Here is a 21,950-nt window from a genome sequence, read left to right as displayed (position 1 = left end):
GGTAACTCTGAATAAATTAGAAACATTATCCCTGGTCTGCTTTCTTCCTTTTCGTCTCTCTAGATATCTATGTTCAATTAACAACACTTGATCCATACATTCAGATTAAAGTATGTTGTTGGGAATAAACAAACTCATCCATAATCTCATTTTTAGAACCTCATTAGTCATTTGAGTCTTTCTCTCTACCAGCTGTCAAATGGCAAACAATCACGTAAATCAAAGCTTCCAATCCACTTTGCTGAATACCACACAAGGCTTCTCTAGCAGAATATTCCTAATCAAGACTTGCATCTTAAAAGTAAGCAGAAAGGGATCATATGTTTCTAAAATGATACCTGTATTTGTCAGAAGCCAGTCAGAACCGATCCATTAAGGCAAACCACAATTTAGTTAATTTTTGTTTTACTGTTCTTATTTAAACAGACATGACTCCGCTTAGCTGAAAATAATTTGTCAAGACAGGGAAACAACATGCCATGTCACATAGGCAGGACTTATACATATTGTGTAGAAATGCAGATTAATAGGAACCCCGTGGGAGTATTAAGTTCCTAACGGTAACCAGTCATTGGAAGTTTACCACTAAGACAGAACCTGCAGGGGCAAAGAACCAGACCTAAGAGAAAAAATAAGGCTAAATTTGCAAAATTCGGAGCAATACCTGCAAAAAGATGAATAGAGTGAGTTACCAGAAGAGAGGCTGATGAAAAACGTAAGGAAGGATGATAGACTAGCAGAAGATTTGACTGAATGGGCAGTGATGTTTCAAAGCTTACTGGATCCATCAGGCACTAAGCCTCCAACAAGATAGCTAAAAGAAAGGGCATATACAAATAGAATTGGTAAATAAATAGGGAGGAAATCTGAGGCCTCCCCCAGGAGGAAAAATGGAGGCGTGAAATAACACCTCACTGTACGTATATGTTTAAAATGAACTCCAGCATGTGTGAATGCTATCCCTGAAGGTGTGAATGCTATCCCTGAAGGTGACCTATAAATAAGCCAACTGGCATATTATCGCTATTTTCTATTTTTCAATGTAGTTTGTATTTGTACTAAGAGTGTCAACTTCTGCAACTGCAAATTCACACAATCTGCAACTGCACGAACATCAGATAAAGCAAAAGTATTTTTGCTCTTTCAGATACTGCAAAGGTCACCGGGTCAATTATCAGTTATAGCTATTCCTAGTCTGAAATCAGATGGCAAAGCACTCCCTTAACTTGAACCTGGAGCAATAAATCAGACAAGAAAAACAGTCAGTTAAAACATGTACACCTGCCTCTGCGGACGGCAACTAAAGCACCACTCTTCGACACTGAAGGACAAAATTAATATAATTATGGACCTCTTAGAACAATAGTTTCAAACTTTGCAGGTTTAATGTGTTTTCTAACAGGGTTGGAGCTTCCACTTCACATAGCCTGAAAACAGGGAGGGACATATTAATAGAGATATTTAGAGTCAAAGGGAGGGATTGCCCTAGGTGGTTGTCCTTCACAAGAACATAAAGCAGGTAGAGAGGCTGTAACTCAGACCCACAGCTCATATGGTCACATAAAACCTGACTTTTAGCCTCCTAGAGTGTTTGCCATTGCTGGGAAGCTTAGTTTGCAGTGCTGCACAGAATAGCAAGGCTGTGGTCAGCTGTCTAAGAAGACCTGCGACAGACAAACCCATCCTTCATTAGCCTGCTGCATTCAAGGTTTGAGCACAACTCGTGAGGGGAATCCAGATGAAGTCTCAAGAGAGATCATGGGTGATACAATTATAGGGGGAAATGAAGGAAAGGAGTGCAATCTTGGCAGAGTAGTAAAGGAAGAGGCATATACACATTAAACCGAAAGCTACGTGTGGCCCACAAGAGTGGTTGTGGAATAATATAATATAAATGTGTGTAAGGACATGTATTGTAAAAAGGTGGTTATCCATGTTATGTAAAAGTTAAGGAAAGTTTTTACGAAAAGCGGTTTAATGTAATCATTAGAGTTCATACGAGTCAATATTACAAGATGTGAACAGTGATTTAACAAGACAGGCACCGTGGACAGGGCCCTCAACTGCATCGACTCTAGCGGTCCAAATCACAGTTGAAACATAAACTAAAAGAAAGGTTATACACATACCAACAGTAGAAAAGTAACTTGCATGTTTCCAGTATTAATTAAGAGTAGAGGAGGGTTGCTTGGGATTTTCCTAATCATATGATGTAGCTACTGTGTTGCAGTTTATATATGATGTGTCCTCTATGAAGGGGTTGTGAGATACATGCATCTTCCCGTTTCGCATGGGCCGCTACCCATCTAGTATTTGTGGCCTATTGTCCGTATTCATAGCTCACCTAATCGGTTTATGTGAGCCGGCATTTCGTCAGGTGAGGTCTGCAGGTCTTGTGATACGTCAATTCATGATCTCACCTCCATTCTTCAGTGTTTCTGGCACGATAATGAATTTGGTCACTACTGCATCTCACACTGAGGCTATGGGGCACTTGTTAAGGCCACTTTTTTCTTCCCAATGTAATGCTATATTTGAACTTGTAGTGCACTGTGTGATTTGGGGGAGTATATGGCGAGTTGGGGGATGCTGGGGGAAATTCCATAACAAAATTATTGCCTTTTTAGTGTGTAGTCAGGCTAAAACAAGAAACCTGTAGCTGATTTTCTTCCCTTTTGGTCTCAGGAAAAGTGTTAACAGGCGTTGTTCAGGTGTGTCAAGGCCAGTCCCTCCCCCCTAGGCTTATGCTAACAAGTCAGCAAGCCTTTCAGTAACTGATTACGTCTGTGGTATTCCCAGATTATATTCAGGAAGCCTGTGTCCAAGAGTGTGCATCTAAGGTAGCTTGTCATGTCTGTCCTAACATTATGCTTATTTGATCCTTTCAGGGTAAGAAATGCTCTTTGTGAAAAGCTGAACTGTATATATTTAAAATGGGTGTGTCAGAAAAAGCTGTGTGTGGATTCCAGGCCTTTTCCCACTCCTTTTAATTAGTTCCTTTTCTAGAACTGTTACCCATTTCAGTTTGACTTAGGTCAAAGCTACTTTCGTCATGAGGAGCTGTACCAGGTCACCTGCCTTCCCCCAGTGTGAATAGCAGGTGGGTTAGCCCTGTTTCAGCCAGGCCTACACCCCAGGCTACTGTGTCACCCACTAGGGGTCCACTATTAAGAAATATAACTCAAAATCTTGTGCCCACAGTCCACCTTCTACTTTTGTTCCATATAATGTCCAGAAGTAGAGAATCCAGTCACAAAAGTAGAAACAAAGCACCAATAGTGTGAAACTAGTGAAGATGCACAGAAGGGGCATTAACAGCACCATTTTGGTAAGTGCTTTTCTACCTACGTTTATAGATGGTGTCTTCCAAATTCTGAGCAACTCTAGTTTCCAGACTATAAAGTCACTTTTCAAGTGATATATATGGATCCCTAAATAGCAAAATGTAGATGCTTTTTCAAGAGATGCTTAACATTTCATTGTGGTAGCACACTCTGCACATCTTTCCTGATAGAGTAGGTACACACCTTTACCCAAATCAACCTTAAAGCTTGGTATCTTGCTAAAGACTTTGAGGCAGGGCATTGTGGGGGACTAGGTCCAATCCACTATTCCACAGGAAAAGAATATTGTTGGCATATAATGATATGCTGTGAATGCCATCCCAAGCCCCTATGCCCCACTGTTCCCTTCTCTTTTGGTAATATGTTCAAAAGATCCCACCACCACTGCGAACAGCAATGGCAATAGTGTGCACCATTGTTTCAAACTCCTGTGTTTTTCAAATGCTGCAGATATCACCTTTCCTGTCCTGATTCTAGCAGTGGGATTAGTGTATAAGAGTGAGAGCCATCAAACTTCTTCCCCTTCAAGGACTATATGCTGGAGCACCACAAATAGTACTGCCAGCTCAGCGTATCAAATGCTTTTTCTAAATCAATCAAAACAACAATCATATGCGGGATTCCTGTTGATGCCTTCCCATCACTTGAAAATGTCACCTATTGTTTTGGGCTATGCTACGGCATAACTCCACTCTGGACTGGATGGACCAGTAAAGGCAGCAGGCAATAGAGTGCCCCTACTATAATTGTCCTAATGTTTTGTAATTGATCAGCATGGATAATAAAATGGTAGGATGTCATGCACATACGATCTCTGTGGGGTTTCAGCAGCGATACTGTTGGAAATGGGGTTTCTGGTTAGCTAGGGAGTGCACCTCAGCCAGACAGAACCCACCACTCTAGTCAGGGCAAATAAGTTACACACCAAAGACAGCCTCTGCTCACCCCCTTGGGAGCGTGGCACAGAGCAGTCAGGCTTATCCCCAGAGGCAATGTGTAAAGCGTTTGCACAACACACATCAAAGGCACAATAAATGCCCCATAAAAGGGGCTACACACGATTGTATAATTTTTTTTAAATGTATATATCATTAGGTCAACGACAACATAGATTACAAGCTCTGTGCAAATGGTACGAACCCTGTGATAATGCTCATCAGGCGGACAAGGCAGGATAAAGTGACATATGTTATAACATCAGGCTATGAAATGCATCAGTAAGGTATACGAGTGGTAATTATTGAGCCTCGAAAATCATTACTGAAAATAATACTCATTATCCTGTATCATGCAAGGCAGAAACAACATATATCACTACAGAAGTGCCAGTACTGCAGACTATCAAAGTAGATCACACATCTTACAGTAATATCGAAGGCACCATTATAGGAATGGTAGTGATTTCACATAAACCAATAATTCCTGACAGAAACCACACGGTCTCGGAGCACATGAGCTCCTATTAGGGTACATATGGTAGCTTTCGTGTCCTGCTACAAGTTTAGGAGAGGGGACTTCTGTTTAGCACTCCCCACGTAATGTCACCATTCACGGAACTAGTGCCCCCAAGGTAGGTGCTAACACAGGGAGAGGGGCACGCACTTACCACATACAGTGGGGAGACCTCTCCAGGTCCCCACATGTAGAGGGGCAAAGGAAGCTACCAGCGAAGGCACGGTGGGCTGCTGGTATCCTACTGAAGCTAGGTTCCTTGTAAAGTGGGCCGCCTGTGAATGAGAGCAGTGATGGCTCGGTTACTGCTCCCCCACCCCACCCCCAGTACCGTGGCTGATACAGCAGGAGAGCTTCTCTTTCCCCTCCATGCTTTGTCCTCAGTCAGAGCAGAGTGTTGGGGTTATATTGCACCATCTTCTGGCCCCAATTCTGTGCTGAGGCCTGTTGGGATGGAGCTGTAAGTCAGCATCGGCTCCACCGGCATTCTTTAACTAACTGGCTTGAGGGGAAGGGCCGCACTGAGGGATCCTTGCAGTGCGGTTCTGCATTCGGCACGACTGACCAGCTGACGGGGCCCCTCTGCGGCAGTCAATTAGGCCAAGAGACAAGGCGCACTGGAACACACACTGTTCCAAGTGAAAGGCAACGCGCTGGAGCCCATACTGCTCTAGTGTGAGACTACTTCATGAGGAAGTCCCCAGCGCTCACCACACATTTACTTTTGAGAAGGAATTAACAGTACAGAAGCACTTGCCATGCGCTAGTTGTGAAGACGTTAGGAAAGTACACAGTGCTCACCAGCACTAATGTGAAGTGATGCAGTTAAAGGGCAGAAAACAGCGTTCACCCTGCACTGGCCCCCCTTGGAGTACACTAGGGCACAAAGTAGGGCAGGCAGCAGGCCAGCACACAGAGTTCCTTAAGTGGAGTGGCAGTTTCCCCAGCAGGCAGCTGGTTGGCACAACACAAGCAACTCCAATGGCAGTTCCTCCTGGCAGCACCGGCAGTGCCTAGGGAAACCAAAGTCAGGGGGCAGCTGGCAACAGGGCAACAAGCAGAAAAGCAATCCACTGAGTCTTTTATGCCAACCAGCAAGTAGCAGGGCAACTGAAGAGCAGTCCAAATGAGTCCTTTGATGCAGCGCATAGTCCTTCTGAGAGGTTCAGTCCCAGTTCCAATACTGCTCTTCAAATCATGGGGTGAGAGCCCCTGTACTTATACTCCAAAATGTCTTTGTACAAGGGGTGACTTCAAGGGAACCTTTCCCTTTCAAGTGTAACACAACCACTTTCAACCCAGCCCAGGCTCCAGACATGAATAGGGGGTAAATCAGCCCTTCATGTGAGGGTAGGACAACAGCCCACTGACATGTAAGGTGTGAACTACCTCTCCCTCTCCTAGCCCAGGAAGACTATTCATATAAAGAAGGATGCAGATGCCTCTCCTGTCACACCCAGCCCCTCCTGTGTTGTGGCTGTCTGGAAAGTATGCACAAAGTGTAGCTCTCATTGTACCCCAGACATGGATTAGAGTCAGGCTGCAAAGGGTATAGAGTTATGAGCAAAGACAAATGCCCACTTTCTAAAAGTGGCACTTCTAAAAAAGTAATGTAAAATCCAACTACATCAGTGAGCAGGTTTTCTCACTACCATTCCAAACATACCCACTCTACTCCTTCCAGATCAGAAATTACCACTCAGAATTATATATAAGGGAATTCCCAATCCTAACCTATGAGAAGGAAAAAAGAAAATAGGCTGTTTGTCACTATTACAACATGCAAAACATAAAAATACATGTCCTACTTTTTACATACACAGCACCCTGCTCCTAGGGCTACCTAGGGCCTATGTTAGGGGTGATTTAGGTATATTAAAAGGGGAGTGTAGGCCTTGGCAAGTAGTTTGAATTGTCAAGTCAATGTGGCAGTAAACTGCGCACACAGGCCCTGCAGTGGCAGGCCTGAGACAGGTATGACAGGCTACTTCTGTGGGAGGTGCAATCAGCGCTTCAGACCCACCAATAGCATTTAATTTACATGCCCTGGATCTATGGTGTACCACTTTTCAAGGGACTTACAGCTAAATTAAATATGCCAAACGGGTGTAAGCCAATAATACCAAGTTTCAGGGGAGAGAGCATGGGCACTGCTGCACTGATTAGCAGTAGTAAAGTGCCTAGAGTCCTAAAGCCAACACAAAGAGGGTCAGTCTTGCAGAAAGGGCCATTTCCAACCGATAGCAACAACCTTCCCTGGCCGTCACAAAGAAGCATCCCGTCTTGTATGCATTTTTACCAGATGAGGTGCCAGTAGGTCAGCAAACATGCTACAAAATTCTACAGGGAGACCGTCCCATCCAGGTGTCTTCCTGCCTGCCATATCCCTAATCGCCGCTTTTGCTACAGTGATAACTAGTGGAAGTTTAGTGGTTTTCACTACTCTGCAGGAAGCCGAGGGAGAGTTGACCATTCAAACAGGGATCTTTTTCATGGATCATTATGCTATTGCGTTCTATATACAGCACAGTGTAGTATTATAAACAGTACAGGCTAATATTTTGTGTGTACACTGATTCCCTTGCCTATCTCTAACCCACGTGTGACTGGTAAGCTTCTCATCTTAGGCTGGTGACCAGATATATGGCCCTCTGTTTATGTCCTAGCTAATGGTGTCTAGGGTGGTGAGCTTTGGAACTAGGGGAAGTAAGTCTTAATGAAATGTTTTACCATTGTAAAAATGTTTTTCCTAAGCAGATGGGGCACTTCAGTGCCCCTATCTCCAGGACTCGCATTGGGAACTAGTTGGGTGACCCACTAGAGGAGGGAACAATCTGTTATTCTGTTTGTTACTGTGAGAAAAATATAATTAAAAAAAAATAATTAAAAAAACTTCCCAGCCTTAATCTTTGAAACTGTCATCTATCTCTTTTGCCCATCTTGGAAAAGCAATCTGATTTGGAAGACTCTATAGCCAAGGCAGTGTTTCCCACTCACTTCATGATTCTGCTGCTCCACTTAGACCATCAAGTATGGCTCAACATTTATATAATTCACAACGAGATCTGGCCCCCTCCAGATATTATATTGTCGTATTCTTCAGAAAACATTTTACTATGATTTATTTCATCAACAATCGAACAAGCAGTTAGTGTTTGTCAGCCTCAGCTACATCAAAACAAAATAAAATCAAACCCAATAAATTCAGATCAAGTGGTTAGGGGTGGACCAGGACAGCCTACGGTTAGGACCTGCTATCATACTCTCATTTTATTTTTACTTTTGTTAGCATGCCACATACAAATGCCATTGGACTTCTACAACTTATCACCAGTAGCTTTATGCCAAATTTCCTTACCTTCCATAATGTTCTTTCAGGTGGATACTGTAACCGCAGTTTTACATCAATCACAGCACAGACAATCAGCTATTTTTGGGGTCTCTTGGGAAGACGGGCAAGGAAGGAGAGAAGGACTTTGTGAAGGTGCATAGGCCTCCGCATCAAAATCCGCTATGTACTGGCCATGAAGCAAACACTGGAGGGGTTGAGCACCTATTCTACCAGGGCCAAACCTGTAAACACTGCGTAACACATGGAGAATGTGTCAATAACATATGTCAAACCGTGATGCAAGCATCACTATAGACGCTCATGCAGTACAACTATCTTTACAGCCAGATACGATGGGTAGGGCATTTCGCCTGTTCCGTCCTGCATGACTTTTTGGTATCAGCCATTCCACAGACACACTACCTCAGGAGGTCCAGCTTTGGTATCTATTCTACTAGGTTAGGAATCTGCAGTATCCATCAGAAGAACAAGTTACTTAACTTTGGTAAAGCTTTGGTGTATATTCTTCTAATCGCAGATTCCTCGCTGCCCTCCCAATCCCCCTGTGGAATGGTCTCTTTTTCCACCTAAAAAGGTGTTACTCTAGAAATCTGCACAGGTGTATTCCTGATTATTGTTGGGCTGTGCATCAAAGGGCACAGACAAGGTCAAGAAACAAACTGACAGCACACAGGGGTGGCGCTATGCGGCCCTGCTTCATCATTTCTGAAGAGGAATTACGTTACAACGCTACCTCGCGGCAAGTGGAAGCCCTGCTATTATATCTTCCGGATCCAGTCTGGCGCCTGAGGAGATTTTAAAGGTGAGGAATGAGGAATTCAAATTTAGAAGTATTCATCAGAAATCAAATTATGTACTTAAAGGCCATGGATTTTAGTGTAGATAAGCAAGAGGTTTGAACTTTGACTCTTTGTATGGCAACACAATGTATATCTACCCTACATTATCCTTTCTAACACCTTCAATGTAGTGTTTGCAGAAGATGGAAGAATCTAACATCTCTAGTTAACACTGTTGTAATTGTCAGTCACGCTACGTCAAAATGCTTTTAAATTTGGATTATAAATTGGATATCAGTAAAAAAAGGCTCATGGCATCTTTCCTCTTTGGTAATGTGTTTTGGTACCTTGTTTCGTCTGGAAATATTAATCACTTAGGGCCTGATTTAGAAGGCGGCAAAGGGAATATTCAGTCACAAACGTGACAGATATCCTGTCCACTGTATTACGATCCCCATAGGATAGAATGGGAACGTAATACGCTAACTGGATATCGATCACGTTTGCGACGGAGTATTTCCCACCGCCAACTTCTAAAGCCTTTAATGTTGAAACCTCTATGTTCTCTGAATTACCTCTGTACCCTCTCTCTGCAGTAGGGGAGCCCTGAAGTGCTGTTTGGCTCAGCCAAGCCAAAGGTAATTGGTAATGCAGGGACCTGCTCACCATCCTGAGCACTGATTCATTTGGGAGAGGTACAGTTTGAACCCTCACCCCTCTTAACACGATTAATTCTCCCTAAAAGATCATGCTTGGGGGGGGGGTCACAAAAGGATGTCAATACCTAAGTAGGGATTTAAACCCTTGGAGGAGCGGTCCTCTGGCATGAGCAATTGATCCCCTCTAGGTTTAACACATAATCTGTCCATCCTGTAAATTGGACAGGGCAGAAAGCCTATCAGACTCAGTGGAAAGATGTTATAAGTGAATGGAGCGAGGAGCAGCAATACTCACGTCAGGCTACATCACTTAAACCTTGAGCATGCTTAATCTTCACACACACCTCCTTCCCCAAGGAAGGAGCAGATCGGTTATTTGTTTAACCGCAACCTACCATATGGAGCCGAAAGCCGACTATTCAAGACAGAATTGTTTTGATGGAGGGAGCAGGTGTAGTACCAACCCCAGCATGGTCAAGGTTCTCCCATCAGCCAGATCCCTAACAGTCTATAATGGCCTGGCCAGGCTTGCACCCAATCTGCACTTTTTAAGGGTGGCAAAAAACCAATTAGAAAGCAGGGTGAAAATGTACAAGTGAATGAATTGAGTGCCTCAGGATGCCGTCCCCCATTACACTAGAAGGGCACAGAAGTCTTTCAGCTCAGCCGGGGGCAAATGAGGGAAATGCCCTAAAATGATGCTTAAAAAGACATTACCTGTACTTTATCAAGGAGGTGGCGGCAGTATTGAGCACCGTCTCAGCTGGCACCAAGGTAAATCATACCAACCCTGGGCATTTCTGAAATTTAGGGACCCATGGGAATCCTAGGAAGTGTGGTCTGTGTGGATCACTGCATTGTTTCCTACCCAGAAATCCCTGTAAATGTAAAATACTTGCCTAAAACAATCATGTCGGTTTCCTGAGGGGTGCCAGTAGTAGTTGAGCCCAGGTTTGGCTGGCCCCTAGGGAACCCTAGTAATCCCGGAAGTTCTGAAAACTAGAGACCCCGTGGGATTGAGAGTGGTGTGTCTTGTGTGGGTCACAAAAGGTTTTCCTACCAAGAATGCTCTACAAATGCCTAAAAGATCCCAATTATCTGTGAAGTTTCTTATGGAGATAGCTGCAGTATTGGGGCCTAGAGTCAGCTGGCATGCAGAGAATCCTACCAACCCTAGACATTTCTGACAACTAAAGAATCTAGAGGCTCCAGGGCAGAGTGAGTCGTATGAATACCAGCAGTACATTTTGGGAGTGGCTTCACTTTTTGACTGCTAGTTCTACATTGCTAATGCATTATAGGTGGCATGAACCTTTAAGGTGGGTAGAAGCATGTGTACTGAATTCAACGCAATAGGGCTTTATGGTGGCTATCACATGGAAACATCAGGACATGAAGCTGTGTGCTAGTTTTGCTGCTTTATCTTTTAGGATGTGTGTTCTGACTGTGTTGAGTTACCAGGGTATATTTTAAAAGCATTACAGAGTTGGTGTCATTCAAGATCTAGACGTGAACTGCTTATCCGTCATGCATGCCATGCCCTACTGAGGAACTAAATTGGATTTCTATTCAAATCGTAGTGCACACAATAGATGTGCCTTCAGTAAAGGCACAGTGTTCTTCTCTAGGGAGATGCTCCTTTGCTGGAACAGGTACATGGGTATTTTACTACTTGAATTGTTCTGTGTCACCGAACAGAGTTTGGCTACTCTCCAGAAAGCAAAATGTCATGCTGTCAGGTGATTACTCTGGGAAAATGCAAGTGTACTATTTAAATGAAAGCAGATTACTTCATTGGAAATAACCCGTTTTTTAAATGAAGATTCAAAAAGGACATGACAACTGCAAGGACTGCATACACTACATTGCTATGGAGCCTTACTGAAGGCATGTACCTGTGACAAGGTGCTGGGCTGCTTTGCAGTGTGCAACTGCAAACTGCCAAGATAGCTCTACCTACGATCGGCTGCCTGTTAAGTGATAGAGTGTGCTCATTATTTGAGAAACCTAAATCCATTACTACTTTCTATGTGTACTTGGTGACGCTGGCTGTTCGTTCATTTGCTGTGCGGTTTGTGTTGTAATATGTCTGTTTAATGTGAACACATACTTTGGGTTCCTCTCTAAACTGCAAGTGCATTATGCCACACACTATGCTGTCCCATGTCTCTTGTGCCTGTACTGTTATATAATTGTAGTGTAGGCAGAATATGTGATGCAGTAGATGCAGGAAGTAAGAGCATTCAGCAGGTGTTGGTGTGTGAAGTTCAACTGGAGATGAGATGAGATGAGAAAGGAACAACACTGCTCCTGATGGCGATCTGGACCCAAGTCCGGGTTGATGGAGAAAAATCTATGCTAGTGCGTGTGAGAGAGCCCGAGGAGAAAGACACAAGCCTCGCTGTTGGGACTGTGGCTATTATGTCGGAACGAGGTTTGCAAACCTGCTGGCCAGTGCTGCGCTGGACTTGTACCTGAGCCACTTGTGTATGGAAGCATGCACTGCTGCTGACCATGATGCGACATTTCGTTGTGCGTCAATGAAGTGTGCACTGCTGCTTCATTTGCTGAATATGTTCAGTTTGTGAGTTAAGCTAGCACTGTTGTTCCCCCTTTGATACCCGTGAGGAGTGCCTTACTGAAGCTAGAAAATATTTTAATTGCACTAATATTACAATTATTAGCTTTAAGAAAGTTTTCATACAAATACACCTGGTCTTCACTTTTAAGCTTTGTTTATGGATCCAAATGTTACTCCCCATTCCCCCAGCAGTAGAATCAAGTTACTGTATGATCGTAAAAACGTCAACACCCAAAGCATGGTTCAAAAGTAGTGCTTAAAAAGTTAGAAACCTACTTTTGTAAGTGTACTCGTACGTTTGGCACAAATGATTAATATCTAGGGAATTCTCAAAGAATAAATGGAGTACACCTGGAAAAGTACAACAGTTATACATCTCTAAGAGTACCCACAGCGAGGTGCACCACGTAAAGTGTGCCGCTGCTATGTAACAGTGTTTATATTTGTAGAAAAAATCCCTTTCCATGTGTGGCATTTGTGCAGCTCCCTTCGCACTCCGGCCCCTATGCTTTAATTTCAAAATAGTACTTGTTAATTTACATGAAGGGAAACTACCTGCAAAATATATGTGAGTGTGCAGAAACATAGGTTTATGGACATTAAACAGTACATTTTGCAGAGGCACTATTTCAAAATAACACCCTACGCCTGCCTCCTAACCCCAAATTCACAAACATGGAAATGGCCATTTTAGTAATCATAAAATTCTACAACACTGCATTATGGTAACCAGAATGTGGCATTTACGCCAGTAATTGCATTTTTTGACACACATACGTTCAACTCTGGTGCGCCAAAATGGATTTTAACATTATATGGCAGTGTGATTGTCAGTAAAATCGAAGCTCACCCCCCCCCCCCCCCCGACCCACAATATTACTGACCAAGCTACGCCCCTGCATGTGGTAGCTCTCCAGCTACCTTTAAGAAGCTCTCCTGTGTGCAGTGTAACCTAACAATTTAGAAGCTTTGCCTTGGTTAAATTAACATAAATATCCCAAACTTGAAAAACATGTATTCCAGATTAAAATGTGTGTATTTTCAGAATTTATTATCAGATGTTTTAAGAAAAATGGTTTGATTTCCAAATTTAAAATCTTAGTGATAAATCATCAGGTGATGAGGAATTTAATACAAATAATATTACCTTCGTTTTAAGGGCACTGCAGCTATGACAGTCACATCTTAACTTGTAAGAATTGACATTCCAAATTAGTAAAGTCTTCTTTAAATTACTGCCCGCAACACTGCCTGATGCGCTGTAGTGGTCACTCCTGGCAATTTTGCATGGGGTGGCCATTAATCTAATTTTGTCTGACATGATCACCATTAGAACACTAATAATGTTAGTAGCTCACTATGATTTTCATTGAACATAAGTAACTCATTACAGAAAAGTTTGGAAACCCCCTGTTTAGCCTCTAAGGGGTTAAACTTGAGGACATTGAAATATGTACCCTGTTGTGCTGCCAGGGCGTGGTGTAATTGTAGATATTTAAAGAACTGGGATTTTGTAGGCTATAATTAGTTGTACCCCACACCTTTTACAGAGTAGAGATTCCTATGAGACCCAGCCTTTAAATGTGGGCAGTCATGTTATATTTGGTAACTGTGCGCCATGCCACAAAGGAGTCAGGTGAGTTACTTTATCGATCCAGTGTATGGATGTTAGTACCGCACACCAACTCAGCAGAGGAAGGTGAGTGATCTGTGGGAGGGAACAGGGGAGGGAGGGAGAGACTTCCGGTACAACAGCTTCATATTACCATGGCTTTCAAGGAGTTTTGAAAAGATAACTAGGTCAGATGTATCCCCAAATAGCCACTCCCCTATGTTAAGCATGCGTGTGGCCCAGCAGTACAGTCATAAATTTGGAAGCCCATGTCTACCTTCAAATGTTGTCATGACACATTTTGTGTGTAAGACCCTTAGGGCTCTCCCTCCACCCCTAGATATATTTTGTGACCACGCTTCTTACTTCTGGGTGGGGTGAAGGGAGAATTCTGCAGGACATATGTGGGAAATGGGTAAGTGTGATCACTTCGCACCACACAATGTGCCCCATCATTGAGAGAGGCAATTTAGATCATGGTTCTATGTCCTTGTGGAACGCCTGCATCAACAGTTATGCCCAAATACCTGAAATGATCATCCACCATCTGCATGGGGGCACATAGAGTGGCCAGTGGTCTATTGCCCCATATATGTATGTGACAACCACTAGGCAAGATGCCTCCTCATAATTCCATAGTATCTTCTGTAGCCTTGGCAACGAGCTGTCTAGGTCCTGTTTATAGAGCAGCAAGTAGTCTGTATAGGGAAATATTCTATCCTCCAATCTGTCAGGTCAGCAAAATCGCTTTAGTTGGGCCTCCGCTCTAATACATATAGCCAGTGGATCTATTGCCAAGATGAAAACAAAGGTCCCTCTCTGTATTTCAAATGCATCAGAGTGCATGCCATTTATCCTAACCTGTGCCTGTAAGGAGGCATATAAGGCTGAAAGATAGGCCAAGAAGCGTTGGCCAAAGTTCATCTTTTGCAGAATCAAAATGGACAGAGAGTGGTATCAAACACCTTCTCAAAATCAATAAGGATGAAGGCTGCCGAGCTGCATAGTTCCAGTCTTTTAACAAGTGTGAAATGGAGGCACTATTAACAATGTTTGGTTCCACTGTCTTGCATGAAGTCATTCTGGCAAATGTGGATCATGGTTCGGATTTTTGGATATTCTTGATTTTTTTACATATATGGGATTAGGAAGCATCTTAAACTGTCTCTATCCTAGACAAAATTCCAAGCAAATATGGTGCAAATGAAACATGCAGTAGAGCAGAGGAAGTGTAGAGGATACAGGAGGAGCACAAAAATGCAGGAGTTCAAGACAGCGTTAGCTGGACACACCTTAATTTGAGTACATTAACTTTGTACTTTACACTTGTTGCGCAAAATTAAACAACGATATTTCTACCTAAAATGGACGTAAAATAACAGGAAGACGTTTGGGGTATATACCATTGGACATTGTTTAGCTCACATTTGTGGACACCAAGAACAAGAAAATTGCATCTTGAAAATATATTTATTTTCTACCCACCTTTCGTTGCAAGTATTTCTGCCAGCACAATGCGCAGGCTGCGGGAACGGGCATCCCTTGAAGGCAGTAGACAGAGCACCAAAACATGGGAACAGGTCTGCAGAAACCGGATTTCCTCATCTGCGTTTTTCAAACATGGATGGAGTGGAAACCGTTTTGGCAGCTCTTCTAGTCTGAAACAGAAGACAAAACGAACCACAACAATCTAGTGATCTATGCATGATACACACACGTCTTAATCATGAAAAAAGTGTTAACTGCATCGTACGTAGGCTACATGAGGTAACAACTCAACACTCAAGTTATTAAATAACAGTTTAATTCTCACTGTTGATAATGTAGCAAAAAGACTCTAACAGCTCTCACCTCATCAAAACTACAACAAAAACACGTCACATGCCAGAATCAAACAACATTAGCATTATTTTCTATTGTGGTGTAGCCTGCACAGATATGACAGTCCATATACCAAAAACGAAAAGAAAATAGAGACATCCCCACCCACTAAACTTCGAATCTTCACAAAGCATTTCCTAGTGGAGAACCAAAAAATGTATATCTGATCTTGCTTTAATCCCCATCTTCCCAAAAACTGTGGTTGAGTACTTTCAGCATAAGCATACGCAGTTTTTGTGATGATGAATAATACAATGCATCCGAATACTAGAAAAACCCACATCCATTTTTATAAATAAGATCACGAAATGTAAGCACTTAGTCATTACAATAGCTTTGTTTAAAGTGACAATGCGGTAAACAGCACATTTAAAATAAAGTGTTACAACTGCTTATTCTCCAAGGGAAGACAACACACAATTTGAAGAGGAACCAAAAACACACCATTACTTTTTAAATAAACTTCCATTTAGTTTTCAATATTACTAGATGGCAGAAACCAACAAAGCATTTTTTTAAATCATGGGCAAGTGTGTAAGTGCAAAATAGTTTAAGAGGATCTATTTCAATGTAAGTGGCAGAAGAATTCTAATAAAATTAGGGGTGACCCGACTGGAGACTGGGATAGCACAGGCTCATTTAGAAACAGAACGACAGTAACACATTGTTTGTGAAACAGTAAGCCATACTACAGTTTGGCCATATCCATGAACTCTCTTACTCACCATTTTATTAGTACTTGATTCGCAAGAACTTAATTCACCAACTTGGGAAAAACTGAGTTCTGTTCCAAATGTACAATGGCCAAGTTTATATAAAAGCCCAAGAATGACTCTTTTTTGGCTTTACTCTGCTCAAATCGAGAGATGGTCATTATTAGCCAGCATTACTTTAAGTAACGTGCTAGGGTAATCACAGTATATTTTTTTGGGAGAATCCCTTTTTACTGTAAAATTGCAATAAAGAGATTCTAAATGTTCACACATTCCTTAGACGGTTTCCCAATCAATTCAGGAAAAAATTTCATGGTAAATTTACAAAATTTCGCTCCACTACCCATGGTTTCTAAATATTTTCATAAGAGGACAGCAAAAATGTTTTCTGCCACTAGTACATTGCAAAAAAGTATCACTATGTGCAAACTTGCCAAATGCATTAGGTCAGTGCTTCTTAAATTGTGGTATGTGGACTCCTGTGGGCCTGCAATGACTACTCAGCGGGTCGAGACGGTTTAGAAAATTAGTTAATATAAATAAAGTATAGACACATTAAAAGCACAATTGAAAATGCAAACTTTTGAATAACTCTTTAAATGTGAAGAAATATGAAATTGGAGGCTAAAAAATAGGTTTATGTCCTTAGTTTGATTCGTGGAAGAAGTATAAGTACAGCAAACAGATGTGTGGATGATTGGTGGGGCCTCAATTGAAGTATCAGTATACAGAGACAAAAAGAGAGGACGCATAATAAGCAAATACGACAAAGAGATATTCTGGAGTCTATGATATCTTTTTGCCTTTTTGAAAAAAAAATAGATTTTGAAAAGGTCCAAACTGCGCTTTAAAATTCAAATTGAGATTTTTTTACTTTTTTCCAATTTAAATATTTCCCAATTTGTAAATCTCTGCGTTGTTTCTGTAGTTTGGTGCATTTCTGTGGGGTTCATAGTGCAGTAACTGTTTAGGCGGCACCCGGCTTCCAAGACTGATTCAGTGGAGGTCAACAGAAATCAGAAGGTCAAGAACTGTTGCACTAAGCCATCATCAATATCTCCAAAAATACATCCTAAAAAATCAATAGGCAAACCAAGATTTGTTGTGTCTGATCAAAGCTTGAGTCTCCATCCAAAAAATGTGAATCTTAACACAGATCCAACATATGTGCAACAATGTTTTTAGATGACCATAATTCCTCTAACATAATATAGAGACCCTTGGCAAAATCTGCCCTGCATTTTCTAGGGTGATACACCAGTAGTAACCCAATGTTTTCAGTAATTTGTGTACAATAAAGTTTTTATGACTTTTCACCAAAAACAGGCTCAACAGCCATCTGAAATGTATTCTTGCGTTTTTCAAGTCGAGTTATTTCAGTGCTACAATTGCATTGATGTGCCGTTTGAAATGTCTTCCTACAATTATGTTCTCACCAGTCACATGTAATGCTGCTAACAGCCTGAATGCATTATAAATGAATGTAATGGAGTGTCTTACGGTTTTCACAGGGACAAGCTTTTCCAGTTCTGACCTCAAAATGAGGAAGCAACAAACAAAGTGTTACAAAGTAAAATCCACAGATCCAAGACTTGTTTGGTAAGTCTTTATTATACAGCATCCACAACAGTGCCTGCTGCTTACTTGCTTCTTCCTTCTCTTCCCCAACCGTCCCTCCAAGAATCCTAAGGACATCTCCCTTCTATTCTCTGACATCATTGATCCAATGATGTCAAAGACCAGTTAAGACCACAACACATCTCCTTCCCATAAATAATAGTAAATAACTTAACTTATCTATATTTCAATAACATTATAACACATTGATATAAAGAATACAAAGAAAGAAAAAAAAAGAAAGATTAACACAATGCAAAACCATAAAAAGGAAACAGAATATAGCAAGCTCATTTGTCACAATTGTAACAATAGCTAATGCAATGGAAATAAAAATGGAAAACCCTAAATGATCAAATATGTGATCACACACACAAGGTTACTGCCATAGCTTCCTTAACATGTAAAATCCTCTAAATATTTGGGAGTTGTTTTATTCCTTACACTCCTTCTAATCTTTTCTCCAGGATCAGGATCAGATCCACCAATATTTTCCTCCTTGTACATTCCCTCAATCATAACATTCTCACATTTGGTTAAACGCGACATGCTCCACACATCACTCCCTTACAGAACAACAACATTCCTTCTCACTTGCACAATTTTCTTCAGTCCCATAAACTTAAACATCCCTTTTCTTGACCAAAAAGGCTTTTTAACATACACCATGTCACCTACATGCCAAAGCCTTTGATGAGCACCATGTTTTACATCAAATGCTTCCTTATATTTTGCTTGATTCGCAATAACTTTGTGTCGGATAGCATCTTTACTATCCGGTGAATCCCCAATCTCTTTATCAGCTAACAACCACAAAGGATTAAGTTTAGAACCTGCTAATCTACCTCTCAATATTCGAAAAGGAGACATACCTGTAACAGCATTAGGAGCATTCCTGTGGGCCCATAAATTCTCCCTGAGGACAGTTTTTAAAGGAATACCATTGTCCATGGCAGTCTGTGCACTAGCTACTACCAACTGGTTCATTGTTTCAACTAACCCATTAGCTTGGGGGGAATATAAAGCAGTGCGAAAATTAGAGATAGCCAAATTGTTAAGGAAATTCTTCATTTCCAGTGAGATAAATTGCACACCATTATCAGTGACTATCACTTTTGGAATACCCTCACATGCAAAAACATCAGTTAAGAATTCTATGACAACTTTAGTGGTAATAGCACTCACACAACTAGCAGTGACCCACTTGGACATATAGTCAACTAACACAATTGCAAATCTCTCATTGTGAGGTAGAGTTTCAAACGGACCCACAATATCTAATCCAAGTTTGCACCATGGTTCATCAGGAACACGAACCGGGGATAAAGGAGCAGTTCTAACACTTTTGGATTTATCACTCCTTGCACAATATATAAAAATGTTTACAACCGCTTCAATCTGTCTATCTAGGCCTGGCCACCAATAGCATTCTCTGACACTAGCTTTGGTTAAATTCCTGCCTAAATGTCCCTCATGAGCTAAATTGATCAGTTTCTCATACAACCCAACTGGAGGAACCAACCTATCACATCTGTAGAGATCATTTCCAACAATACTCAATTCATCTTTGACATTCCAGAATGCTTTAACACCATCCAGACAATTACATAAATCAGGCCAACCCTTCACAACATATTCTGAAACCAGCATGACAACAGTGTCTCGTTCACATTCTGACTCCCATCCTTCCTTATCAATAGCTGGTTCTTTAATCCACAAAATTGGAATCTGATCATCCATAGTACGGTCCGTCAAAGGTAATCTAGAAAGGAAATCTGCTGGAATGTTTTCTTTTCCTGGTAAGTATTCCACATGAAAATTATATTCCATTAGATCTTCTACCCAACGTTTGATACGTGGAGTTGTGTTTTCTATATTACGGCATGAAAACATCTGCACTAAAGGTCTGTGATCACTTCTAAGTACAAAGGGTAACCCCCATAGATAGTACTTAAAGTGATTAACGGCCCAATTGCATGCCAAAGCCTCCCGCTCTATTACTGAATAGCGGACTTCTGCCTCTCTAAGAGATCGAGAGGCGAAAGCCACTACTTTCTCCTCACCATCAACCAACTGTGAGAGAACTGCACCCAAACCCTTCAGGCTAGCATACGTAGACAGAAAAGTTTTCCTCCTAGTATCAAAATGACCCAGTGTAGGCATCTCTCCAATTCTGGATTTAACAATGTTAAATGCCTCTTCACACTCCGAGGTCCACACAAAATCTACACCTTTCTTTAGCATGGCTCTTAAAGGTTGTACTACACTTGCAAAGTTCCTAATAAACTTCGAATAATATTCTGCTAAACCAAGAAATGAGCGCACTTGATCTCTGTCAGAAGGAGTGGGCATTGATATGATAGATTTGGCCAATGTCACTTTAGGTTTGATGCCATCACCAGAAATGGTGTGCCCTAGATAGGAAACTGTTCCAACCTTGAACTTGCACTTTTCTTTCTTTAATGTTAACCCTTTATCCTTTAATCTCCTCAAAACTGCTCTGAGAACAATGTCATGCTCCTCTTCATCTTCACTATAAAGTAGCATATCGTCTTGAAAGAATAAGACAGAACTCAAGCCCTTAAGCACTTCTTTCATTATTCTTTGGAAACACGCAGCTGCCGACGCTAAGGCAAAAGGCATCCTAATAAACCTAAAAGCTCCCAAAGGCGTAACAAAAGAAGTTAAGTGTCTTGAGTCTTCATGAAGTAAAATTTGATGGTAGGCCGCAGATAAATCTAACACACTAAATACCTTGGCCTGTGAAAGCATGGTTAAGGTTTCATTAATGTTCGGCAAAGGTTGGCGGTCTACCCATATGCACTGGTTGAGACCTCTCAAGTCCACACACATTCTAATTTTAGAACCATTGTCCTTGGGGACTAGAACAATGGGAGCCAACCATTCAGAAGCTTCAATTTCTTCTATCACTCCCAAACTCAGCAGCCTATTAAGCTCATCCTGCAACCGAGACAACATCAAATGAGGCACTTTCCTTACTTTATGTACTACTGGTTTGGCAGAAGATTTCAAAATAATTTTATGCTTGAAATCCACCAACAACCCTAATTTGTCACTGAACACTTCAGAAAATTCGTTCACAATTGAAGCATCACTTCCTATATGAGATATAGAAAGAACTTGTTCGGGGGAATTTGGGTTGAGAATAATGCCCAGATCTTTTTGATGCCTCCACCCCAACAAGTTGTCTCCTCGTTTGGCCACATAAATTTTCCCTACAGTTTCACGCCCTTTGAATTTGATTGTCATCAATGAATAACCAAATAAATCAATTCTCTGTCCACCATAGCCTATGGGGTTAATATCAGGAGGGAAAAGTTCAATGTGGTCATTACCAAAAATTGTCTCCCAGTTTTTATCACCTATTAAGGTAAAAGGAGATCCTGAATCTGCAAGGACAGGAACAACCTTACCATCAATCTCTATATCACATTTTGGCATAACTAACTTGGTGTCACTACTTATAGAGAAATTCTGAGTATCGGGACACTTCACATTTAAGATCAACTGTTGACTTGACATTGCTTCATCTATCACATTTATCTTTAAATTTTTGCAAACTTTTGCTAAATGTCCTTTCTTTCCACAATTCCTGCAGTTGACATTCCTAGCAAAACATCTCGGATTGTTTGCTAAATGTCCAGAACTGCCACATTTGTAACATTTAAGTTTGGGCTCTTTGGGCATCTCGCTGCCCCCTTTTAGATGACTTGCCACTGGTCTTTGTATGATATTCCTCTCTTGTAAACTTTCTTGGGTAGAAATTCTAGCCACCTCCGGATTAACTGAGGAATCAGCAAAACAGTTTGAAGTGGTGTTCTTCATTTCCTTGACCCAGGAAGCAGCATGCTCCAAACTCTCCACAATAGCAACAGCCTCTTCTAGGGAGGGATTTTTTGCTAATAACTTTTCTTGCACTCTTGGATTATTGGTACATCT

General features: G+C 41.5%; 1 protein-coding gene across 1 annotated transcript in view; it reads right to left on the bottom strand.

The window, feature by feature from the left end:
* The window catches only part of SNX25 (sorting nexin 25), an 830,371-nt gene that overhangs the window by 500,867 nt on the left and 307,554 nt on the right, over nt 1–21,950 (bottom strand). The window contains exon 4 of the mRNA XM_069199645.1: nt 15,265–15,437. Coding sequence (XP_069055746.1) covers nt 15,265–15,437 — 173 coding nt within the window. The remainder of the gene's footprint in view (nt 1–15,264; nt 15,438–21,950) is intronic.

The sequence above is a fragment of the Pleurodeles waltl genome, chromosome 1_2 (genome assembly GCF_031143425.1).
Source record: "Pleurodeles waltl isolate 20211129_DDA chromosome 1_2, aPleWal1.hap1.20221129, whole genome shotgun sequence".
NCBI lineage: Eukaryota > Metazoa > Chordata > Amphibia > Caudata > Salamandridae > Pleurodeles > Pleurodeles waltl.
The sequence above is the reverse complement of the archived record's forward strand: the minus strand, read 5'-3'. Positions and strand labels throughout refer to the sequence as shown.